Raw genomic sequence first — 20,520 nt, 5'->3', positions numbered from 1 at the left:
CAGACACGACTGAGCGACTTCAAAGTATTTAGGGACAATGTGGCACCCTCTCAGTAACTTAGATCTCAAATGGTTCGGGAAGGAAAATGTTCTCTACACTAGAAGAACTTTTGTACGTTTGCGCTTATTTCAAAATAAAAATTGTAAAATCAGATTCAAAATGCTGAGTATACTAGAAAAACTCAATTGACTTGGGGGCCAAGAGGTTTTTATCTCAATTTCTCCCCTGGCTGGGGTGTGTGACCTTAGCCAGGCCCCAGAGTTTCGGGCTGTAAGACTACAAAGCTCTCTAAGGGTCCTTTCCATGTCTACACCCACCCACGTACACTTCCTGCCTGAATTTCTTCAGGCTCTAGTCGTGTTCAGATGCCCGAAGGCTGTCCCCAAGGATTCTGGCTGGCGTTGGAAACAAACAAAAATGGGTGTGGCCAAGCTCTCCAGACTGCAAAGCTGCTGCCCTGGCTTCAACTTGGGCCGCAGTCTCCTTCATCGCTCTTTCGGCGGTGGAGCACTCACGCCTGCCAGAGTGGGCGCTCGATAGCTCGGCGGCCGGCTGGCGGGGCCTCGGATCGGCGGTGCGGTGCGGGGCGGGCTCCCAATCGCTGGCTCCCGCCGCACTCCAGGCTCAGAGCTTTCCGGCCCCGCCCCGCGCGAGCCCCTCCCGCCCCGCTGTCTCGCAGTCGCCGCCGCCGGCGAGTCCCGGTGCTACCCTGCCGCACTGTGTAGCCGATAGAGTGGCTGGGCTGGGACGGGCCCTGAGTCGTGAGGGGACGCCGCGGGTGAGCAGTCGGGAATCCCAGGAGTGAAGGCGGCTCTGGGCGCGAGGGAGCGGTGTCCGGGCTGCCTGCCGGCGGGGAAGAAACACACCCCGGGGGCCTGCACCGTGAGTTGAGCTGCTTGGGGGTGCGCGGGGTGGTCGCGGCAGCCAAGAGGTGGAGGAAGTTGGGACCCCGGGAGCAGGAACAGGTCGAAGGATTAGGTGTCCTGGTCGAAGGGGCCGGAGCCCGCCGAGGAGGGGATGTACAGGGGCGCGGGGACGGCCGAATTGCCAGTGCAGTCGGTCCTTCTTCCTGGGCTCTGGGAAAGTGTGTTTCACCCGAGCACAACAGGTAGGCGTGGACTCTGGCCTCGGAGGCTGGAGCCCCCGGGCGTGCGAAGAAGGTCGGAAGGTCGGAGCCCGCCTAGCCGGCGCGCCGCTCCCCGGATCCGCCCTAGCGGCGCCCGCAACGTCGGGGGTTGGCTCGGAGAGGGGCCCCAACCCGGGCTTCGGGCGAGGTTCTCCGGACGCCCGCGAGCAACCCTGGAGGCGGGTTTCCTGAAGCTGTAGAGACTGGATACTGGATAGTCTTTCGCAAAGAAAGCGAGCCTTTGCTGGGCTAGCTTTTGCTTAGTACAAGGAAACATTTCTTAACCCTGCTCTCGGTCAGCACAGCGTCATTGCAAGGGATTGTAAAGTCTTTGGAAACTTTTAAGAAGCGCTTTATGATACTAGTCACAGTAATGCATACCTCTGGCAAGATGATTTTCATAACAGTCAAGTCAAATAATGTCTGTCAGATGATTTGAGCTCTTTTATGAAAGGTCATAATTATACATTCTTTTTCCGTGCAGTCATTTATTCAGCAAATACTCAGCGCCTTTTATGTTCAGGCTGAGCGCCCTTAAGGACCTTAGAGAGTAGAAAAGACGTTAAAAGGAGGGAAAAGGGGGACCCGTAAGTATGGTTCAGAACTTTGTCAGAGAAAATACTCTGAAGAGATTAAAGTGGAAAGAAAGCAGAAGTGTCCTTGAAGCTGGGCATTAGGCGGATGGGGAAAGGAGAATTGTCCTGTTTCACAAACATTTTAGAAAGTATGTCTTTAAGGAAATGATTTTAGATCAGTATTGAAGCCGATGGTTATCTTACATTTTAAACACCATGAATTTTTTTTTTTCCCTTTAATGAAATGGGTAGCAGGCAGGGTTTATAACATAAGAATAGGGACACTTGGAAAAAGTAGTTATTTATATAGAGAGCTTTAGTGCTACAAGCCTCCTGAATTGACAACAGACCTGAATTTTAGCTTAAGCGCCTCCACTACTGTTACGGATGTTAGCTTACTTTTCTCTTCTTTTCATCTTTATATCTTTATGACTTTAGTAACAGAAAATACATAGCCAAACTAAAATTTTGAAAAATTGCCCAAATAATACATTCTCTAAGAAGAAAAATTAAAAAATTTTTGTCTTTAGGCAATGCACATATCTTCCTTTCTTCAGCTTTATTTCAAAAAGAGGACTGAGACAGTTTATAATCTTAAGACTTCACTGAATCTTCTTTCATTAACTATCCATAGTATAGTTAATGGGTTTGAACAGCCCTTAAGTGGGATCTTAGTCCTCTCACGTAAAAGCATTTCTGCATTTTAAGGAGAGTGCCAAAACTGGGAAACTGTTATTAAATTTCATTTAAGAAAAGAATTAACTGAGGCCTGAGGAATTAGTAGAGATTTGTTTGTATCATTTAATTGAATCTTTTGTCTAGTTGTAGTATTAAATTCGTTGAAATTACACTAGGGGTCAGTAATGGGCAGGCAGATCCAGCCTGCTGCCAGTTGTTATAAAGTTGTACTGGAACATAACCACACTCTTTTATCTATTTATAGCTGTTAATGTGTTGTTTATGAGTAGTTGTGATAGAGACTGTGTGGTCCATATAGCCTAAAGTATTTACTCTCTGGTCTTTTACAGGAAAGAATTGCTGACACTGGACTAGAACTCTACAAACTCTTAGTCACTGTATCTTTTGTGAGAGGAAGTAGGTTAAGTTCAGTTTTTATTATTTTTCTTTTTTAGTTGTGTCAGGTGGACTACTGCATCCTATAAATGCTTCTGGATCCTAGATGTGTAATGTTGGGAAAAGGTCATGGCTTTTCAGTCATAATTACCTAGTAAGTTTTAATTTCAGCATTTCTCGCCTTTTGGAAGGCTAGAGAAAGGGAAGGATTTTTGTGTGTTTCTAACAGCTTTATAACTTCTACTTTTAATTTGGATCTGGTGTGGACTTTTTTAATTTAGTAAGCTCTTTTTAAGGTATTTCTGTTTTTCACAAATAACAGTTATTTTTACTTGAACATTTTTTTTTTTTACTATGAATCTAGTGACATTGATTCAAAGACTAGACAGAAAATTATTCACAGTGTAACAGCATGAAGGCAAAGATATATCTACAGTAAGACCCAATGGGAAATTGGAACCCTTGAAACAGACACGCAGCAGATTGAAATTGGAGCATATTGTTCTGAATCATGTTTGAACTTCTTTTTTTTAATAGTAACAACTTAAAAAATAAGTATTTCTAGAAAAGAAACATAATATAGTCATAAGCTAAACTAAGTCACTTCAGTCGTGTCCGACTCTGTGCGACCCCATAGATGGCAGCCCACCAGGCTCCCCCGTCCCTGGGATTCTCCAGGCAAGAACACTGGAGTGGGTTGCCATTTCCTTCTCCAGTGCATGAAAGTGAAAAGTGAAAGTGCATAATGTTATGTTTATGCTGCATAAGAAATTAGAACTAATTATGTGACAGGAAAGAATGTAAAGTTGTGTGAGGTGGTATTTAAGTATTAAAGCAGAGTATATACTTTTGCCAATTTTGAAACCATGGTTCTAACTTCTCTAAAATATTTTATATATGTACTTCTTTCCTAGTTTATGCTTCTCTATGGATATATTACAACATCTATCTATATTCTTTTCTGTTGCACTTGTAGATTTCTGTATGTTGAATTTATGCATGTTTTTGTGTATTAAATATATAGTCAAAACATTACCTCACTTATTCCATACATTTTTATGTAAGTAAAATTATTAGGAAGTTGAAATTACCCATTGAAAAGCACAAAATTTTTTAAAAGATATTTTGGGAGGAAATCTGAAAAGCAAAAAAAGAAAAAAGAAGCATATACAGGTACAGAATCCCTTAAGCTTAATTACAGAGTCCAAAAGGCACTTTTCTTAACTCATTTGGCAGCAGAACATGACCTGACCTGATAGGAAGCTGTTTATAGTCATTATTTATCCTACCTTTATGTGAATATGTTTATATTTTGCTGCAGAAATATCAGTGAATTTGATTGTGGAGTGCTGCCTGAGACGAGCTGGGGGTTAGAAGTAATAGATGATGTGTTCACTATATTACTTGGGTGGATGTGATGATGGCAGCCGGAAAACAAGGGAATAATGGAGTTGTTCCAGAGAGCTACACTTGTGAAGTTAAGAGCCCAGTTAGGCATCTGGCAGGGAGTCTGCTAAAACAAAACAAAACAAAAAACCCTCAGGTAGGGCCCCAGGAAGATCAGAACTGTGGCTAAATTCTGGGCTAGGCACTTTATAAGATATGTTGTAAATTAGAAGTGGGAACCATGAAGAAAAGCCAAGATGTCAGACCATAGTGGGAATAAGGGTGACTCTGAGTGCTCACCAGGATAAAAGCCATGAAATGAACAATTAGAAGGGGGAAAAGGAGGGGATTCTAAAGCAGGTAGGGTCTAATGACTAAAGTAGGAAGTCCTCAGTAGCAGATTACTTGAGCACAAATACAGTGATATTTTGGAAAACTGAGCAAGGATTCCTCTGCTCAGCTGGAGGAATACTGGCATCTTACGCACTTTGCTCTTGAACTAAGTATCCCCATATTGCCTGCTTTTTAAAGTGTCTATATTAAATAGTATTTTGGTCTCTTCCATTGCTGTTAGCTGCCTGCTTCAACTTCTTCATGCTCTCAATTAGTCTGCTCCTTCGCTTTTAATATGGGGCTCTACCCCACTCCAACTAGAATCCAGATAGCTGGATTATTAGTCATGTCTAGACTAAACTAAGAGTCAGCAGGCCCCGAGAGACAAAAAACTTATGTCAGTAAAGTTGATGATCTTTGAAACAGTTAATTGCTATGTATCTTTTTTTTTAACTTTTTTGTTTGTTTGTTTTTTACTTCTTATTACTGAATTCTTTACTAGGTACCAAGTAGTGAGATTGCTTAGGTAGTGACTTTCAGATGAGTGTGGTGGGAGACATTAGAGTAAAATTTCTCTTTTAAAACTTGCCTTCTGGCACTGCAAAGTGTCCAGAGTGATATCTTTCTTCCCAGGGGGAGGTGGAAGAGTTGGTTTGTGGAATGAAGAGTGATAAAAATTGTCAAGAATAACCAAGGACTAAGCTAACACTGTTAGTCGCTCAGTTGTGTCAGACTCTCTGTGATCCCATGGAGGAGCCCACCAGGCTCATGAAATGCTCCAGGCAAGGATACTGGAGTGGATAGACCTCCCCTTCTCCAGGAGATCTTCCCAACCCAGGGATCGAACCCAAGGCTCCTGCATTGCAGGCAGATTCTTTACCGTCTGAGCCACCAGGGAAGACTAACGGTGTTAGTGTTAGTTACTTAGGGATTTGCTGTCTTGGTGGGAAGGGCCCTCTGGAAGTTGATGTCTCTAGTACACCTCACATTTTATCAAAAAGCCTCGAAGTACTGGAGACCTAAGTGGATAGTGAACTGATAAGAGAAAACAAAGTTATAAAGGTTAAATGCTTCAGTGGGCGTGGTAGTAACTGTCAGTGATTAGAAACTGTATGAAGAGTACATGAAGTAGTTGAAGGAGCATGGACATTGAAACTAGACAGATGTAGGCGTTACCTTCTTTCTTCTACTTCTTTCTTCACTTAAATCTTGGACAGATTTCTTAATTCTTTATCCTCATCTGTAAAATAAGGATGATAATATCTGAGTTTTAGTATTAGGGAAGGGTTTCCCTGGTAGCTCAGTTGGTAAAGAAATTGCCTGCAGTGCAGGATACCCGGGTCCAATCCCTGGGTCAGGAAGATCCCCTGGAGAAGGAAATGGCAACTCACTCCAGTATTCTTGTCTGGAGAACCCCATGGACAGAGGAGCCTGGTGGGCGACAGTCCATGGAGTCTCGAGAGACAGACACGATTTAGTGACTCACCTACCACAGTAGTAGGGAGATTCAATGAGATAGTGAATTAAAAGGTTCTAGTAAGGAAATCCTGAAGAAATGTTAAGTCTCTTTTCCTATCATTGCCTTGTTAGAGTTGGTTCTGCTGCTCAGCCCCCTGCGCCCTTCCCACCATACTTCCTTTTACCCTCTAAGGTTTTCTCTTTTTTAATCTGGAGGGAGAATGCCAGAGCTAGGCTACGCCAGAGGCCTCTTCTGGCAGCCTCCTTCACTGAATCCAGCTTCTGCCATTCTTCTCATCCTTAGTAGTAATCTGCAGCACTTGAGGAAAAACGGGAGGAAGGCAAAGGAAATTGCATACCTACTTCTGGCCCTTTCTTACCTCACTTTATCCATTTCTGTATAACTCCTGTTTCTTTCCTACTCCATTCTAGCTTCTCTGTCTTACAGGATGTGCTCCTTAATCAGTTCTTGGAGTTGAGTGAATCTGCCTTTCCAACTGATTTGTATTATGCCGTGATAAGCAGGTTTCACAGCATTTCTACCACATTTGCAGGAAGTATTTGAATCTAGGTACACTGAATGTATTTTCATTGTATTGTAAAACAGGTTATTAGTGCTGTGTGCCTGGGTCATGTTGTCATATGACTTAAGAAACATGAATTAAATTGATGTTATGGGAATTGTATTCAGAATTCCAAAAATCAAATATTAAAATTTATGGTGCAACAAGCCATTTTTAGCTCAGAATGGGTATGGTGTGAAACTTGGTTGAAAGTTATGAATAACACAGATTTTTATGTGAACTGATAAATCATTTGGCTAATTAAAACTGTTCTTTTTTTCTTCACTCTTCTTCCAGGAGTAGTAAAGAAAAGATTGTTTATATTTAGAATTCTGAATGTTAGATAATTTGATCCAAAATATTAACCAGAAATGGCTACTTTTAAGTAGCAGTGTGACATTGTCTTGTTACATATTCTTCTACTTGCTATAAAAATCCTATCATAGTATAACTAAAAGGGAATTAAAAATTTTTTGAATTATAGTGGTCTCTAATGATTAGTATTTAAAGATTGTGCTCTATAGAACACTGAGTTCTCAGGATTCCCAGCAGGGGGAGGAAAAGAAAAAGGTAGAAATTGGGCAAAGGTCAGTACATAAAATATGCTGAGAAACGTCAAGTGCCATACATACACACACACACACACCCCCTTCTGGCAGTATATAATGTACATTACATATAGCACATGTGTGGAGACCCTCTATAGGAAGGAAGACTGCCAACTTGGTGTTTCCTGAAAAGATTAGGATTCCGTTCCCTCACATACAACACAAATCCTCATTTCCTTGTTCTTTTTCACTACTGTTCTACACAACGCTTTTTAGGAAACACTGCTTTACCTGTGGGGATGCTCTCAATAGGTTAACCTGTTAAAATTTATGCACTTGTAGTTTCTACAATTACAGTTTTTAATGAGAGCCTGATAGTGTCTGAAAATGTCAAAGAATCATTTCTCTAATGATGGACTTGCAGGTTTTCAGTTTTCACCTCTCACAATGCTCTAATCAATGCTTACACTTCTGATATTTTCCTTTTCCTTTCTCTGCCACGAATTTTCAAAAACTCATCCTTTCGTCAGGTGGTTTTGATGTTTTTTGACTTCTTTATATTTTCCAAAAGAGTTGAACCTATTTGTACTGTCACTATAAACCTATCAGCTTTTCTAAAATCTCAGTTTGGCTGTGAAATTTTTGCATTTATAATATTTAGATTTAATGTACACATATTGAATCACTCAGCTAAATTCTTACTGAGCTTAATCAATATTGTACACTTAACATTTTAAGTATTTGACTAATGACAACTGGTTTATTTAGAGTTATTACAGAGTATTAGAACGTCTAAGTTCATATCAAGTAATATCATAGATTTGAATTTCATTGTCATTTTCCTGCTATTTTCTAAAGCAATTTCGGTTTCTTTGGGCTTATCTAAAAATAATAAGTTAAATCTTTTTTACCCAAGGTAATAAATGAATTATAGGAGAGTAGGGGACACTCATCAGCTATTAAAATACCTATATTATCTAGTTTCCGTATTCTTTGTAGATGAATAGTGCTAGTTTTATTTTTTTTTTTAACATTTGGTTATTTCTAGTTAAAAACATCCTTTTACAAAGAAGACAAAGTGAAGTCAAAGACAAGCAAACAGGGCATGGGCTTCTCATAAGCTCTTGGTCCAAAACCTGGACGTGATTTTCCGCGTGGACAATAGGGGTGACTGGCCAGCAGAGGGATGACTTTGAGGGGGTGGCTGGAGCTGCAGCCTAGTCGCCTAGTCACCTCACCATGTGAGGATTAAATGAAAACTCCCATTATCATAGCACCTCAGCCTTCAGAGATTCTGTTAAGTTGGTTTAGGCTCAAAAAACTTTGTATTTTTTAAAAGCAACCAGAGTTGCTATTAACCAGAGTGGTCTATTTTGTTATAGGTCTACTATTTTGACATGCTCAGCTTTTTTAACAGTTTACCTACCTCATCTGTGTTCTTCCTTTTGCTGTTTTCCCAACACTGCCTTTTTAATTGTTTGACCCTTGTCCCTGAAGGAGTTGGGAGGTAAAACTGATTTTGTGATTTACCGAAAGGTATAGGGCAAAATATTGGGGCTTCCCAGGTGACGCTACTGGTAAAGAATCCACCTGCCAGTGCAGGACCTGCAAGGGACGCAAGTTCGATCCCTGGGTTGGGAGGATCCCCTGGAGGAGGGCATGGCAACCCAGGTGATTCTTGCCTAGAGAATCGCCTGGACAGAAGAGCCTGGCAGGCCACAGTCCATAGGGTCACAAAGAGGTGGAACGACTGAGCATGCCCACATGCGTGGGGAAATCGGCAGAGTGAGCCCAGATACAAAGTAAGGCCCCACCTCCACCGCCATGCTCTGTTTGTTCTACACTTTTGTCCCTTACATCTTAATGTCAAAAATGCTGTTTTCCCTTTTTTTCCGGTGGAAAGGTTTCCTAGCACTGAGGAAAGAGAATGAGCTTTGTTCCCAAAGAGACCTGGGTTTGTTCTCATCTCTCCTGTTTACTGGCATCAAAGTTTTTTTTTTTTTAATGTAAAATGGGGACCAGTAATACTTGCTTTCTTTCCTGTGGTGATTAGAGATTTAAGCACCTAAAAAGATCTTGGCTCAGTGAATAATAGCTGCTTTTCTGCAGGGCAGCAGTGGAGATGCAGACAGACCAGACTTATGGACAGAGAGCAGGAAGGAGACAATGGGACAAAAGGAGAGAGTAGTATTGAAACATATACATTACCATGTGTAAAATTAAGACAGCCAGTGGAAATTTGCTGTATGATGCAGGGAGCTCAAATCTGGTGCTCAGTAACAACCTAGAGGGATACGATGGAGTGGGAGGTGGGAAGGAGGTTCAAGAGGTTGGGGACATGTGGCTGATTTCATGTTGATATATGGCAGAAACCAACACAATATTGTAAAGCAATTATCCTCCAGTTAAAAATCAGTAAATTTTAAAAATTAATGAAATTTAAAAAGAAAAAGAATAGCTACTGTCATCAGTTTGTGTTTTGGGAATTAGTGGGAAAGTGAGAGGCTTTGCCATGAACTGCAGCAGGTAATAGGTGTGTCCTTCCCACTTGCGTTACCAAGGTGATGCTAACAAATGGTATTGTGAATTATAAAAGTAAGGAATCAGTGGAAGTTCAGTTTATTGGTTTTTAAGGGTTTCATTTTAAAAGTTTTAAAATCATAAAAAATCTGGAGACTAGAGAAAATAGCATTACCCACAGTGCTACTGCTTTAATAATCATTGCTAACGTTTTGAATCAGAAAAATACCAGGAGCATCTCACAATTTAAATGATGGCTAGAAAAGCCCAACACTTTATGAAGCATATCTATAATAAAAGAAATCTTGTACCGAGCGAAGACAGTATTAATAGGGGAATTAATCCTGAAAGACTTCCTGAAGGATTTATTTTTAATAAAGGTAGATTTTGAAATAGTTTATTGTAGGAAGAAGCAAGGTGCTTCAGATTTAAAAAATAAGATGCAGATAGGATTTTCAAATCATCAAGATGAAACTATTAACTCTGGAATCACAAGTGACTTGCTTTAATATTTGTTGTACTCTACAATCAGTGAAGACTGTACTTAGGGATATTTAAAGTACAGTGATAAAAAGACCTTATTTGCTTTCTACCAGGGGCAGCCTTCCTTAGGCAACATCTTAATTATGACCTAACGCTCTGTGTAATTTGTGAGTTCCTATTTTGTTACCTATAATTGTGCAAAGCCTGAATCACAGGTCATAGGGAGTGTCAGGTCAGTAAAAAATGATCCATCTTCTTTTAGATTAAATCTTGTGGGGATTCAGATCAAGCTGCCCAGAAGGTGTCACTTTTGCATGAGGATTCTTTTGAACCCATGGGTTCAAGAGAAAATATTGTCCTCCCTTAACTACTTAGAATAATTTAAATTGGGGACTTGTCTCAGGGAAGAGTTGTTATTGGAGGTAAATTTTTTCTAAGTAGCCCCATCTCTGTCAGAGCAAACATCTATTTACCGAACATCTTACTCCCCTTAGTCATCCTGTGACTGTTCCTGTCCTTGAAGCCTCAGGCTCCCTCGGCTTAGAGTGGCATAATACCTCATTTTACCTTTCTGTCTCTCAACACTTCATGTATCTGGGGTCTTTGATCTTCCTGTGTGGGGGGTTCCTTATGTCTGGAATTGAATTTTTTCTCCTGTTTATCTGTCCATGCCAATTTAATTCCTAGACCAGAATTCAGAAAAACCTAGAAGGGTAGAGGAATGTTTCTTCCCTCCCCAACAAAGCTAATTACTGTTTTGGTTTTTTTGTTTGTTTGTTTTGAAAGGTATAGATTTTAAGATTTATGTGTGTACCCTGAAATATGGGAGATTCTTGAGAGGATTTTTTTTGTTTCCTTTTTTTTTTACTCTATGCTCTTTAAACAAAACTGAGAAACTGAAAGCTGGAGGCGGAGTTGCAGCTGCTGTGATGTCTTTTAAAGACTTGAGAGGCCAAGAAAAGTAATTTAAATTTGAGACATTCCAAAACTTTAACTGCATGATTCAGTTCCATTTACTGAATGGCTTGTTCATTTTGTAAATTAATCTTTTATTGCTCAGGAAAGAAAGAAAACCAATTTGACAAACCTGTCTTATTTGTGTTTGAGGGGGTCTCTTTATTTGTGATTTTTTTTTTCTCCATACATTCTTCAAAATGATATAATAAATCATTTTAAGAAACTAAAATGACCAAAAATATGAAGAAGACTTTTCCCCCTGCATGAAATTGAGCATATGTTCCCCCAAATGACATATGTTCTCAAAATAGTTATGTTCCCCAAAAGTCCTTTGTAGATATGGTGATCATTTCAAATATTAGAAAATGTCAAATCATTATGTAGTACACCTGAAACTAACGTAATATTGTACATCAAGTATATTAGTAAAAATGAATGAATGAATAAAATTCCTGGCTTCAAGGTATTTGATAGGCTTGATTGGATAAAAGGGTGGCAGCATAAAGCGCATATATCTCGAGTTACATCGCTTCAGTGCATGACCATTTTCTGTGTAACCTTAGAAAAGTGACTCAGCTTCTCTGTGCCTCAGTTTCCTCGTCTTAAAATGGTGCTAATAAAAATAACTACCCATGGACAGTTCTGCAACTTATTCAAGAATATTTAAAGCTCTTAGAGCTGTGCTTGGACTATAATTAGTGATCAGTAATAATTAGTGTCTGTCAAAAATAATGGTTGGCCTTATAGTTGGTACAGTGGTTTGATGACACCTTTTTTTCAAGTAGCATAACTGTACCTTGAAAAATACATTGTTATATGTGTTCACTTTTAATAAATTAATCACTCTGTAACCTCTCCCGAGAAGCATAAAAATGGAAAATAAGAGAAAAATTAGACAAATAAGCATTCTCCAGGTACGTATAGCCATAGGACTGTAGTTGAATTAAAACATACAGTAGATTGACTGTATTTGTATTCATCATCCTTAAGTTACACTGTAGGTTAGAGCAGGAACATCTGTTGTTTGCAAAGTGCATTTACTTATGTCATTGATAATACATATGTGGAGATCAGAGGCCGTTGTAGATTTGGGGGTTTGGATGTGGGATTACCAGTGTGAATTGTCTACTTCGTAAGAGTAATTTATATGAGGAATGTATTGAGGGCATGGGAGATAAACTTTATGCCCTGCTTATGATCTCTAGCTCTTTACTGAATTATTTATTATTGCATTGTGTTAGCTATTTTGCTTCTTGATAGATCATTTTACACCACAATATTGCTTCTGCCTAAGGAAAAAAAATGTCTCTTCAGCAGTCCTAATGACCTCTAAAAAGGGTAATTTGATTCTTAAGATAGGGTTTTGACTTGCCCTGGTGGTTACAAGAAATTTTCTCTCTGATACTCAGGTTATTTTTTTTCTTCCTCACGCAATAGCAGATACTGAGTACAAACTTGCTTTTCTCCTTTGGTATACTTAGATTTCTTCTGGAAATTATTTCTGTAGTGTTTATTACCTTTACTGTGCATATTTTCATCACTTCACTTTGATAAATGAAGAAAGAAAAGGAGGGTTTCTTGCCCAAGCCAGAGGGCGAAAGTAAGGTAAAGCAAGAGCAGGAGCTGAAAACTTGAATCCCCATAGAAGTTGGCAAATAATGTAAATGAATAATGTGAATGAATAAGAGTCCCTGCTCCCCTTAGATTCAGTCATTCATTGCTGTATGGGATATGGACCCAGATTTTTGTGTAAAATCTTGTGTTTAAATGTTAGTAACCAGTTTTTTCCCCAGTACATATATTGCAGGTGAAATTTAGCCAACAGTTCATCAATTTGCAACTACTGTCTTTTAAAGAGGCTCTTTTCAGTTATATCACAATTATTACAGTGTTATAGTCTAGGTAATTTCATACCCATAAACTCTCTAGGAGAAAAAAAGAAAGAAAAGCCTTCCTCATGTCTCCCATCTGATTTTCTAATACTGCTTACTACACGTGCATGCTTGCTAAGTGGCTTCAGTCCTGTCCGACTCTTTTTGTGACCCTGTGGACTATAGCGCACCAGGCTCCTCTGTCCATGGGATTCTCCAGGCAAGAATACTGGAGTGAATTGCCATGCCCTTCTCCAGGGGATCTTCCCAACCCAGAGATTGAACCTATGTCTCTAACATCTACCTGCATTGGCAAACAGGTTCTTTACCACTAGTGCCACCTGGGAAGTGCACATCTTACTGGCTTCTCTGCAAAAGACTGAGGTTTATTTAGGGGGAATATGGGTTATGTATTGTATATGGTTTAGTTTAATTACCTGTGGCATTCTGTTTGTATCTCTATGCATTTCGAATTACATGTTTCTGTTTAGCTTAATAGGTTTATTTATAATGTATTAAAGTTACTTTTTATACTTCAATATGGGATAGATGTCGGAGAAGGCAATGGCACCCCACTCCAGTACTCTTGCCTGGAAAATCCCATGGACGGAGGAGCCTGGTAGGCTGCAGTCCATGGGGTCGCTGGGAGTCGGACACGACTGGGCGACTTCACTTTCACTTTTCACTCTCATGCACTGGGGAAGGAAATGGCAACCCACTCCAGTGTTCTTGCCTGGAGAATCCCAGGGACGGGGGAGCCTAGTGGGTTGCCGTCTATGGGGTCGCACAGAGTCGGACATGACTGAAGTGACTTAGCAGCAGCAGCAGCAGCGTGGGATAGATGTACCCACCTTATATGTATATGATACCTTCTCTGTTGTTTAATGTTCTTGATGATAGCTGTTACTCCTGGAAGTAGTAGTGTAATTTGTTTTTAAGCCAACTTATGTTTTTAAAAATTTTTTCTCCTTAAATAATTTTTCCAACTTTTTTATTGCAATATTTAAAAAATTACAGAAAAATTGAGGAATAGTAAAATGATCGCTCACATATGTACTACCTACAATATTCATCTGTTAACATTTTGCCATATTTTGTGGCTAACTGATTGATGTACTTAACCATTTGAAAATGAGTTGCAGACATTATACTGTTTTATTGCTGTATACTTGAGCATGCACCTAGAAATAAAAAAATCCATAATCAGAAATGCCATCTTGTAAATTTGCATATGAGTGAGTGTATATGTATTTTACCCACATGCTTGTATGTTGTGTATATTCTAGAAGGTTACTAGAGTATACCCAGGAGATGCTCATGAATCTAAAAACAAAACCTCTTCTATTGATTATTTGTTACGAGAGAAGTGAAGGCTGTATTGGATCTGGGTCATAACAAATAATGATCTGTGTTCTACAGTCCTTGAATGGCATCCATCCAAGTGCCTTTAAAAACATGAGTTTGCTTTCACAACAAGGTTCACAGAGATAGGGAGACTATCTGTACTGGTAGAGATGGGATTTTCCCTAAAAACTCCTAGCCTCAGGCAGTGTCTTTATTAGATTGGAGAAATAGATGCTAATGGGAATAAGTACCTTTGCTCAAGTCTTGGTGCTCAGTTGATCAGTCATGTCCAGCTCTTTGAGACCCTGTGAACTGTAGCCTGCCAGGCTCCTCTGTCCATGGGATTTTTCAGGCAAGAATACTGGAGTGGGTTGCTATTTCCTTCTCTTGGATCTCCACATAAATGACAGGTTATGTGTGGAGGCAAAGGCCCTGGGAGACCTCAAGCTTTGGTAATTGTTAATACATACTCACAAGCCATTTTAGTAAAAAAAAAGTGCTTATGTTACAGAGAAAACTGAAAGTCTTCACACTTGAGTAATCTTAACTGTAAAAATTTCAAAATTTTAATGAAATGTCTCCTGTTTGGCAAGTTTTGACATATGAAATCAACAATCCTACTCTGTTCTGCTTATCTACTCTCTGAAAAGGGGGTTTTGTATCAATAAGTTTACTATTGGGAATTTTTAGGAAAGATGTCTCCATTTATTTATGCTTTGTGCTTTTCTGTGGAAGATTTGCAGTATTGTGATTGCTTTCCTTTTCATTCTTCTTTTAAAATATTATTTTCCTTTATTATAGGTATATGACTAAAGTTTAATGAGAAGAATTGTGACCAGCTAGGAGACTTTTCTGCAAGGAATGGAATTAGCTCATAGCTTATTGCTGAATGAAGAAGCATACAGTCAACTGGGTGAAGTTCAGAAGGCAGAGTTTATTTTTGATTGGTTGAGATATTTGGAGAAACTCTTGGTTGCAACCAGCAGGGTGAGTAACATTGCAAAAACTGTTTTCCAAGGTCTTTGGTTTTTTTTTAAGTGCCAGATAATGTTTAATTCCTTTGGTTTACTTTTCTGGTTCTGTCCAGCATAACCTAAATTAGCTTTCAAAGGTTAGACCTTAATAAGATTTTACAATGAACTAGTAGGTTTCTTCTGCTTGAAAGAACAGGAAGAAATTAACCAATATTTATAACGTTACTTTCAAATACATTAAAAACTAATTCCAGAGCACAGTGTGTTAAATTTCATCATTGTTATCTTCTTACCTGTGTCCCTCCATATGCATGACGTCCTGGAACAGTATCGCACTAAATAATGTTATGGGAGTTTCACTTAAAAGGGTGGACTCTTGAAGGGGAATATGAGCTGAGGAGTCTTTGAGTAAACATATTTTCTCTTAAAAGTTTATAAAATAGGTACTACAAAGAAGAAAGCTAATTCATATCCTTTACCTACATTCAACAACTGTTTACATTTTGCCAAGTTTAATTGATTTACAGAGCCATGCGAGTTGCTACTTTATTTCTAAATACTTTATATCTCCTAAAAATAAAGGTATTCCACAGAATAACAATACCTTACATAATGCAAAAATGTTGCAAAGACACTACTCATGGAGGCATTTAGAATTTATAAATGACAAAGATCCATAGCCTAAATTAACAAGTGTTTTATTGTGAAAGTTGAAGCCTCAGGAAGCATCTGAATACCATGACAACTGTGATAATACTCTGTTCTCCTTTTTTAGAGAGTAGATAAGTAAAATGGAGTCACAGCATGGCATTTACATGCATAAGCTTGCAGAAAGAAAATTGCGCTAAACTAGGAAACAATCTGAGTAAAACAGGTAACTGTTAAAAGGTCAGCTCTGGTTGTAGGTTGTTCGCTGATGCAGATATATATCAGGCAGGGACTTAAGAACTAAGAAGTGCTGCTGCTGCTAAGTCACTTCAGTCATGTCCGACTCTGTGCGACCCCATAGACGGCAGCCCACCAGGCTCCCCCGTCCCTGGGATTCTCCAGGCAAGAACACTGGAGTGGGTTGCCATTTCCTTCTCCAGTCCATGAAAGTGAAAAGTGAAGGTGAAGTCGCTCAGTCATGTCCGACTCTTCTCGACCCCATGGACTGCAGCCTACCAGGCTCCTCCACCCATGGGATTTTCCAGGCAGGAGTACTGGAGTGGGTTGCTATTGCTAGTTAAGATATAAATTTGTTCTACATTTCAAACCTAAGAAGAAAGAGAAAAAATGGAACCCTTGTCTTGTTCACAGACTCCAGTATATTGTGGTCCAGAATTTATTCTCTGGAGATACCAGCAATGCAGCGAACTACTTGCTTGTGAGGTGTAATAATTATGCCACCAACTTATTTGTAATATTTAGTTAAAATAATTTTTCATTTTCCTAGAGGCTTTTGGTTCTTAATTACATGAAAGCAAAATCATATTATAGAAGTACATGTAATTGCATTGATGATAATCTTCTTTGTTCACTTCATTTGTAGAGTGATGTAAGGGAGAAACAGAAGACTCTTGTGGAACAGCTCCTGTCTTTGCTGAACAGCTCGCCAGGGCCTCCTACTCGTAAACTCCTTGCTAAGAATCTAGCCCTTCTTTATAGTATTGGAGACACGTTCTCTGTTTATGAGACAATCGATAAATGTAATGATCTTATTCGAAGCAAAGATGATTCTCCAAGTTATCTTCCCACTAAACTGTAAGTTAATATTGAAACTGAATATAAGAGGTCTTTGTTGTATCATTTTTATAAAGAACTCAAACTTTGCTGTATAGTAGAAATTAGCACAACCTTGTTAATCAACTCTGTTTAGTAAAATAATTTTTTTTAAAGAACTAAACTACTTGATAATTATTATAAAAATGAATACAAATTGTTTTCCTCATTTTCTTAAAAATATGTAGCTTTTGAAAAGATCTAATATTTTCCCATTGAGAAATAGTTCTTTTAAAAATTTTAGACATGTGAAGCTTAGATTTGGGAATCAAAACCGTCTGATTAATATTTTAGCCGTTGAGTGTTTAAGGAACAAGTACGTTAAATTCTTCATGTTTTGGATGTTCTTTTAGTTTATTAGTTCTTAGTAGTGAAGATTAATAGTAAATATATAGAACAATACTTTTCTAAGATCCTAAAAGAACAACTAAGTTTCTTTCTCCATAGGACTCAGTTCATTTTATCACCTGTTGTTTAGAGAAGGCTGTTTACGATGTATGGCTCCACGGTACTAATTTTATAGAAATTTTTTTATTGATTTAATTTTTAGCTTATGATAGAATATGCTTTTCCATAAAATGTTGAGACTTGATGAGAACACTGTTCTTTTTCTTTTAAGACTGTCTTTGATTATCTAACATATGAAGCTCAGTTCTATTAAAAAATTTGGAGGAATGGAATCTTTGGGCTGAGATTTAAATTAGTTGAAGATAGATCTTTTTAACATTCTTATATTGAAAATGTAATCATTTGATACTCCAGTGTCATTCCTTATGACTTAGCAGTGGAGTAGATTCTGGGAAATTTGTCCTTTACAAATTTAAGTAGTCATCTTTGCATGTCCTAAGATCCTTTTTTTCCTGTTTTTTCATTCTTGACTGATTTCTAATTGAAATGTCGTTTCAGTGCTGCTGTGGTGTGTTTGGGTTCCTTGTACAAGAAGTTGGGTAGAATATTAGGTAACACCTTTACTGATACGGTGGGGAATATTCTCAAAGCCATGAAGAGTGCAGAGGTAAATACAGATTTTATAGTTTCTTGAGCTTATAAAAGAGCCTTATCTGTGACAAGCATACATAGTATATGTGTAAATATATCCATAAATGACATACTTTTAGGTAGTGCACCTATGTACTTTGTATATTAAATCTTTATTAGAAAAACAATAATGCAGTAAAATTTTGTGTATTCAGACAAATTCCAGTGGACACACACTAAGGTGTTTCTCTGGCAGACCTGTCCTGCTCCTCCTTGTTTCACCTTTTCCATCTCATGCTACTTACTAGTGCCAGAGCAAGTGCTTGCCACCAAGGGTCCAGATACATAATGGGTAATGACCGTCTACCTGATGGATGGATTAGTATTCTACCAGCATCAGCAGGGAGTAAGGAATAAAATCAGGGTTGGAAAGAGTGTGAAGGACATAAGCTTGACTAGGACCTGGATGACCTTTTAATTGCCAGGGGTGAATATATTCTCAGCCTTAGCCTCACTGATATGTTGGTATCATTTACCATTGTGAAACACCCTTTGTCTTTATCAGACTTCTAAGATATACTGTAATTTTTTGCCAACTAAAGTTTTACCAATCACATTTTGAGATTCAAACATTTGTATGTTTGTATATCAAAAATTTTAAATCTGTGGTTCCTCATATTTACGGATAACTCAGCACCTTTAAATATTAAAAAAAAATCGCACTAGTTCTTATTCTTACATTACTTTGAAGAAGTCTAGAAAATTAGTAAAAATGCAGGACTGTCACACACCTTTCTTTAACTATATCAGGATAAAACATGGGAAAATTCAAATATAAAATATGCCAAATTTCAATAAGAATGTAACTGATTATAGAACTTTACAGAGAAGTGAAATCCATAGTATAAAACTGGTGAGAAAATCAACTCAGCAGATTACTTCTCAGCAGTAATAGCTTTCACAAAGATTGAAGAAGATGATTAAGGAGGAGAGATTGTTAACATCCATAAACATGGTTTTATTTAAAAAGACGTGTCTGTAAAAACTTTTTTTTACTGAAGTGTGTCCACTTTAAACTTTTTTTTTCTCTTAGCGCCATTGATAAAGCTATACTTTTTAGGGCTCATGGTTAACAGAGAATTACTCTATAAGTCTCAGAAAATATTAAGTTCTTGCTAAGTATTTTATTGCTCCTCCACTTTATAACCTTTATGATTGAGTTGATTTATCAGTACCACAGTGTTTTGGAAATATCAGAAGGGATTTCCACCTTTGATACACACCAATAGTGATAGACAGTGTTTGAAACTGGCAGTATTTGAAAAAAAAGTGAAGTTTCCCGTTGGACTCATTTTGCTATGTCCACCTGTAATTACTCACTATTATGCCCCTTTGAACAAAAATTAATAACATTGCTATGAAAATGATATTGATGTTAGCTTACCTGTAGTAGCCTTAACTTCCTGAGATACACAAACAGGTACTATTTCTTGAGTGTTTACTGCGTGCTAGGCACTATGGTGAATGATTTCCCCACAGGCGCTTATTTACTGGCTCTATGGGATTCATCTTATCCTCGTTTTATTTTTATTTATTTATTTTTGGCCATGGTATGTAGCATGTGGGATCTTAGTTCCCAGACCAGGGATTGAACCAGTGCCCCCGACAGTGGAAGCCCAGAGTCTTAACCACTGGACCACCAGGGAAGTTCCTTATCCTCATTTTATAGTTGAAGAAATAAGTAAGAACAGCTTAAAGTCACATTGTTGCTAAGGTTCAGAGCCAGGATTCACACCCAGATCTTTTAAAATCTAAATTCAGACTTTAAACTTTGAGTTTACTCACACCAATAAATGATAAAAACATTCTGAACATTTACTGTGTGTCAGGCACTGTTCTAAGTAGTTCAGTTCAGTCATTCAGTCATGTCTGACTCTTTGCGACCCCATGGACTGCAGTACCCCAGGCCTCCTGTCCATCACCAACTCCTGGGGTTTACTCAGACTCATGTCCGTTGAGTTGGTGATGCCATCCAACCATCTCATCCTCTGTCGTCCCCTTCTCCTCCTACCTTAAATCTTTACCAGCATCAACTTCTTTTCAAATGATTCGGTTCTTCTCATGAGGTGGCCAAAGTATTGGAGTTTCATCTTCATCATCAGTCCTTCCAATGAATATTCAGGACTGATTTCCTTTAGGATGGACTGGTTGGATCTCCTTGCAGTCCAAGGGACTCTCAAGAGTCTTCTCCAACACCACAGAGTCTTCTCCAAAAGCATCAGTTCTTCAGCGCTCAGCTTTCTTTATAGTCCAACTCTCACATTTATACATGACTACTGGAAAAACCATAGCTTTGACTAGATGGAACTTTGTTGGCAATGTAATGTCTTTGCTTTTTAATATGCTGTCTAGGTTGGTCATCTTTTCTTCCAAGGAGTAAGCATCTTTTAATTTTATGGCGGTGGTCACCATGTGCAGTAATGACATGTAGTAATTCATTTGATCCTCACAACAACCATATAACAGATAAAGAAACAGATTTGCCCAAAGACATGTAGCTAGTAGGTG

General features: G+C 38.7%; 1 protein-coding gene across 14 annotated transcripts in view; it reads left to right on the top strand.

Moving 5' to 3' along the window:
• The first annotated feature begins 690 nt into the window (after positions 1 to 690).
• The window catches only part of HEATR5A (HEAT repeat containing 5A), a 97,309-nt gene continuing 77,479 nt past the window's right edge, over positions 691 to 20,520 (top strand). For 8 of the 14 annotated variants that reach the window (XM_061394089.1, XM_061394085.1, XM_061394093.1 and 5 more), the window contains exons 1-5: positions 795 to 883; positions 2,731 to 2,797; positions 15,041 to 15,226; positions 16,745 to 16,956; positions 17,881 to 17,989. In XM_061394089.1, the coding sequence (XP_061250073.1) occupies positions 15,101 to 15,226; positions 16,745 to 16,956; positions 17,881 to 17,989 (447 nt within the window). In that variant the 5' untranslated portion in view covers positions 795 to 883; positions 2,731 to 2,797; positions 15,041 to 15,100. The other 6 variants (XM_061394092.1, XM_061394080.1, XM_061394090.1 and 3 more) reach the window with 4 other exon arrangements.

Source organism: Bos javanicus, chromosome 21, assembly GCF_032452875.1.
Source record: "Bos javanicus breed banteng chromosome 21, ARS-OSU_banteng_1.0, whole genome shotgun sequence".
Classification (NCBI taxonomy): domain Eukaryota; kingdom Metazoa; phylum Chordata; class Mammalia; order Artiodactyla; family Bovidae; genus Bos; species Bos javanicus.
Note: the sequence above shows the minus strand (reverse complement) of the source record. Positions and strands in the feature narration are given on the sequence as shown.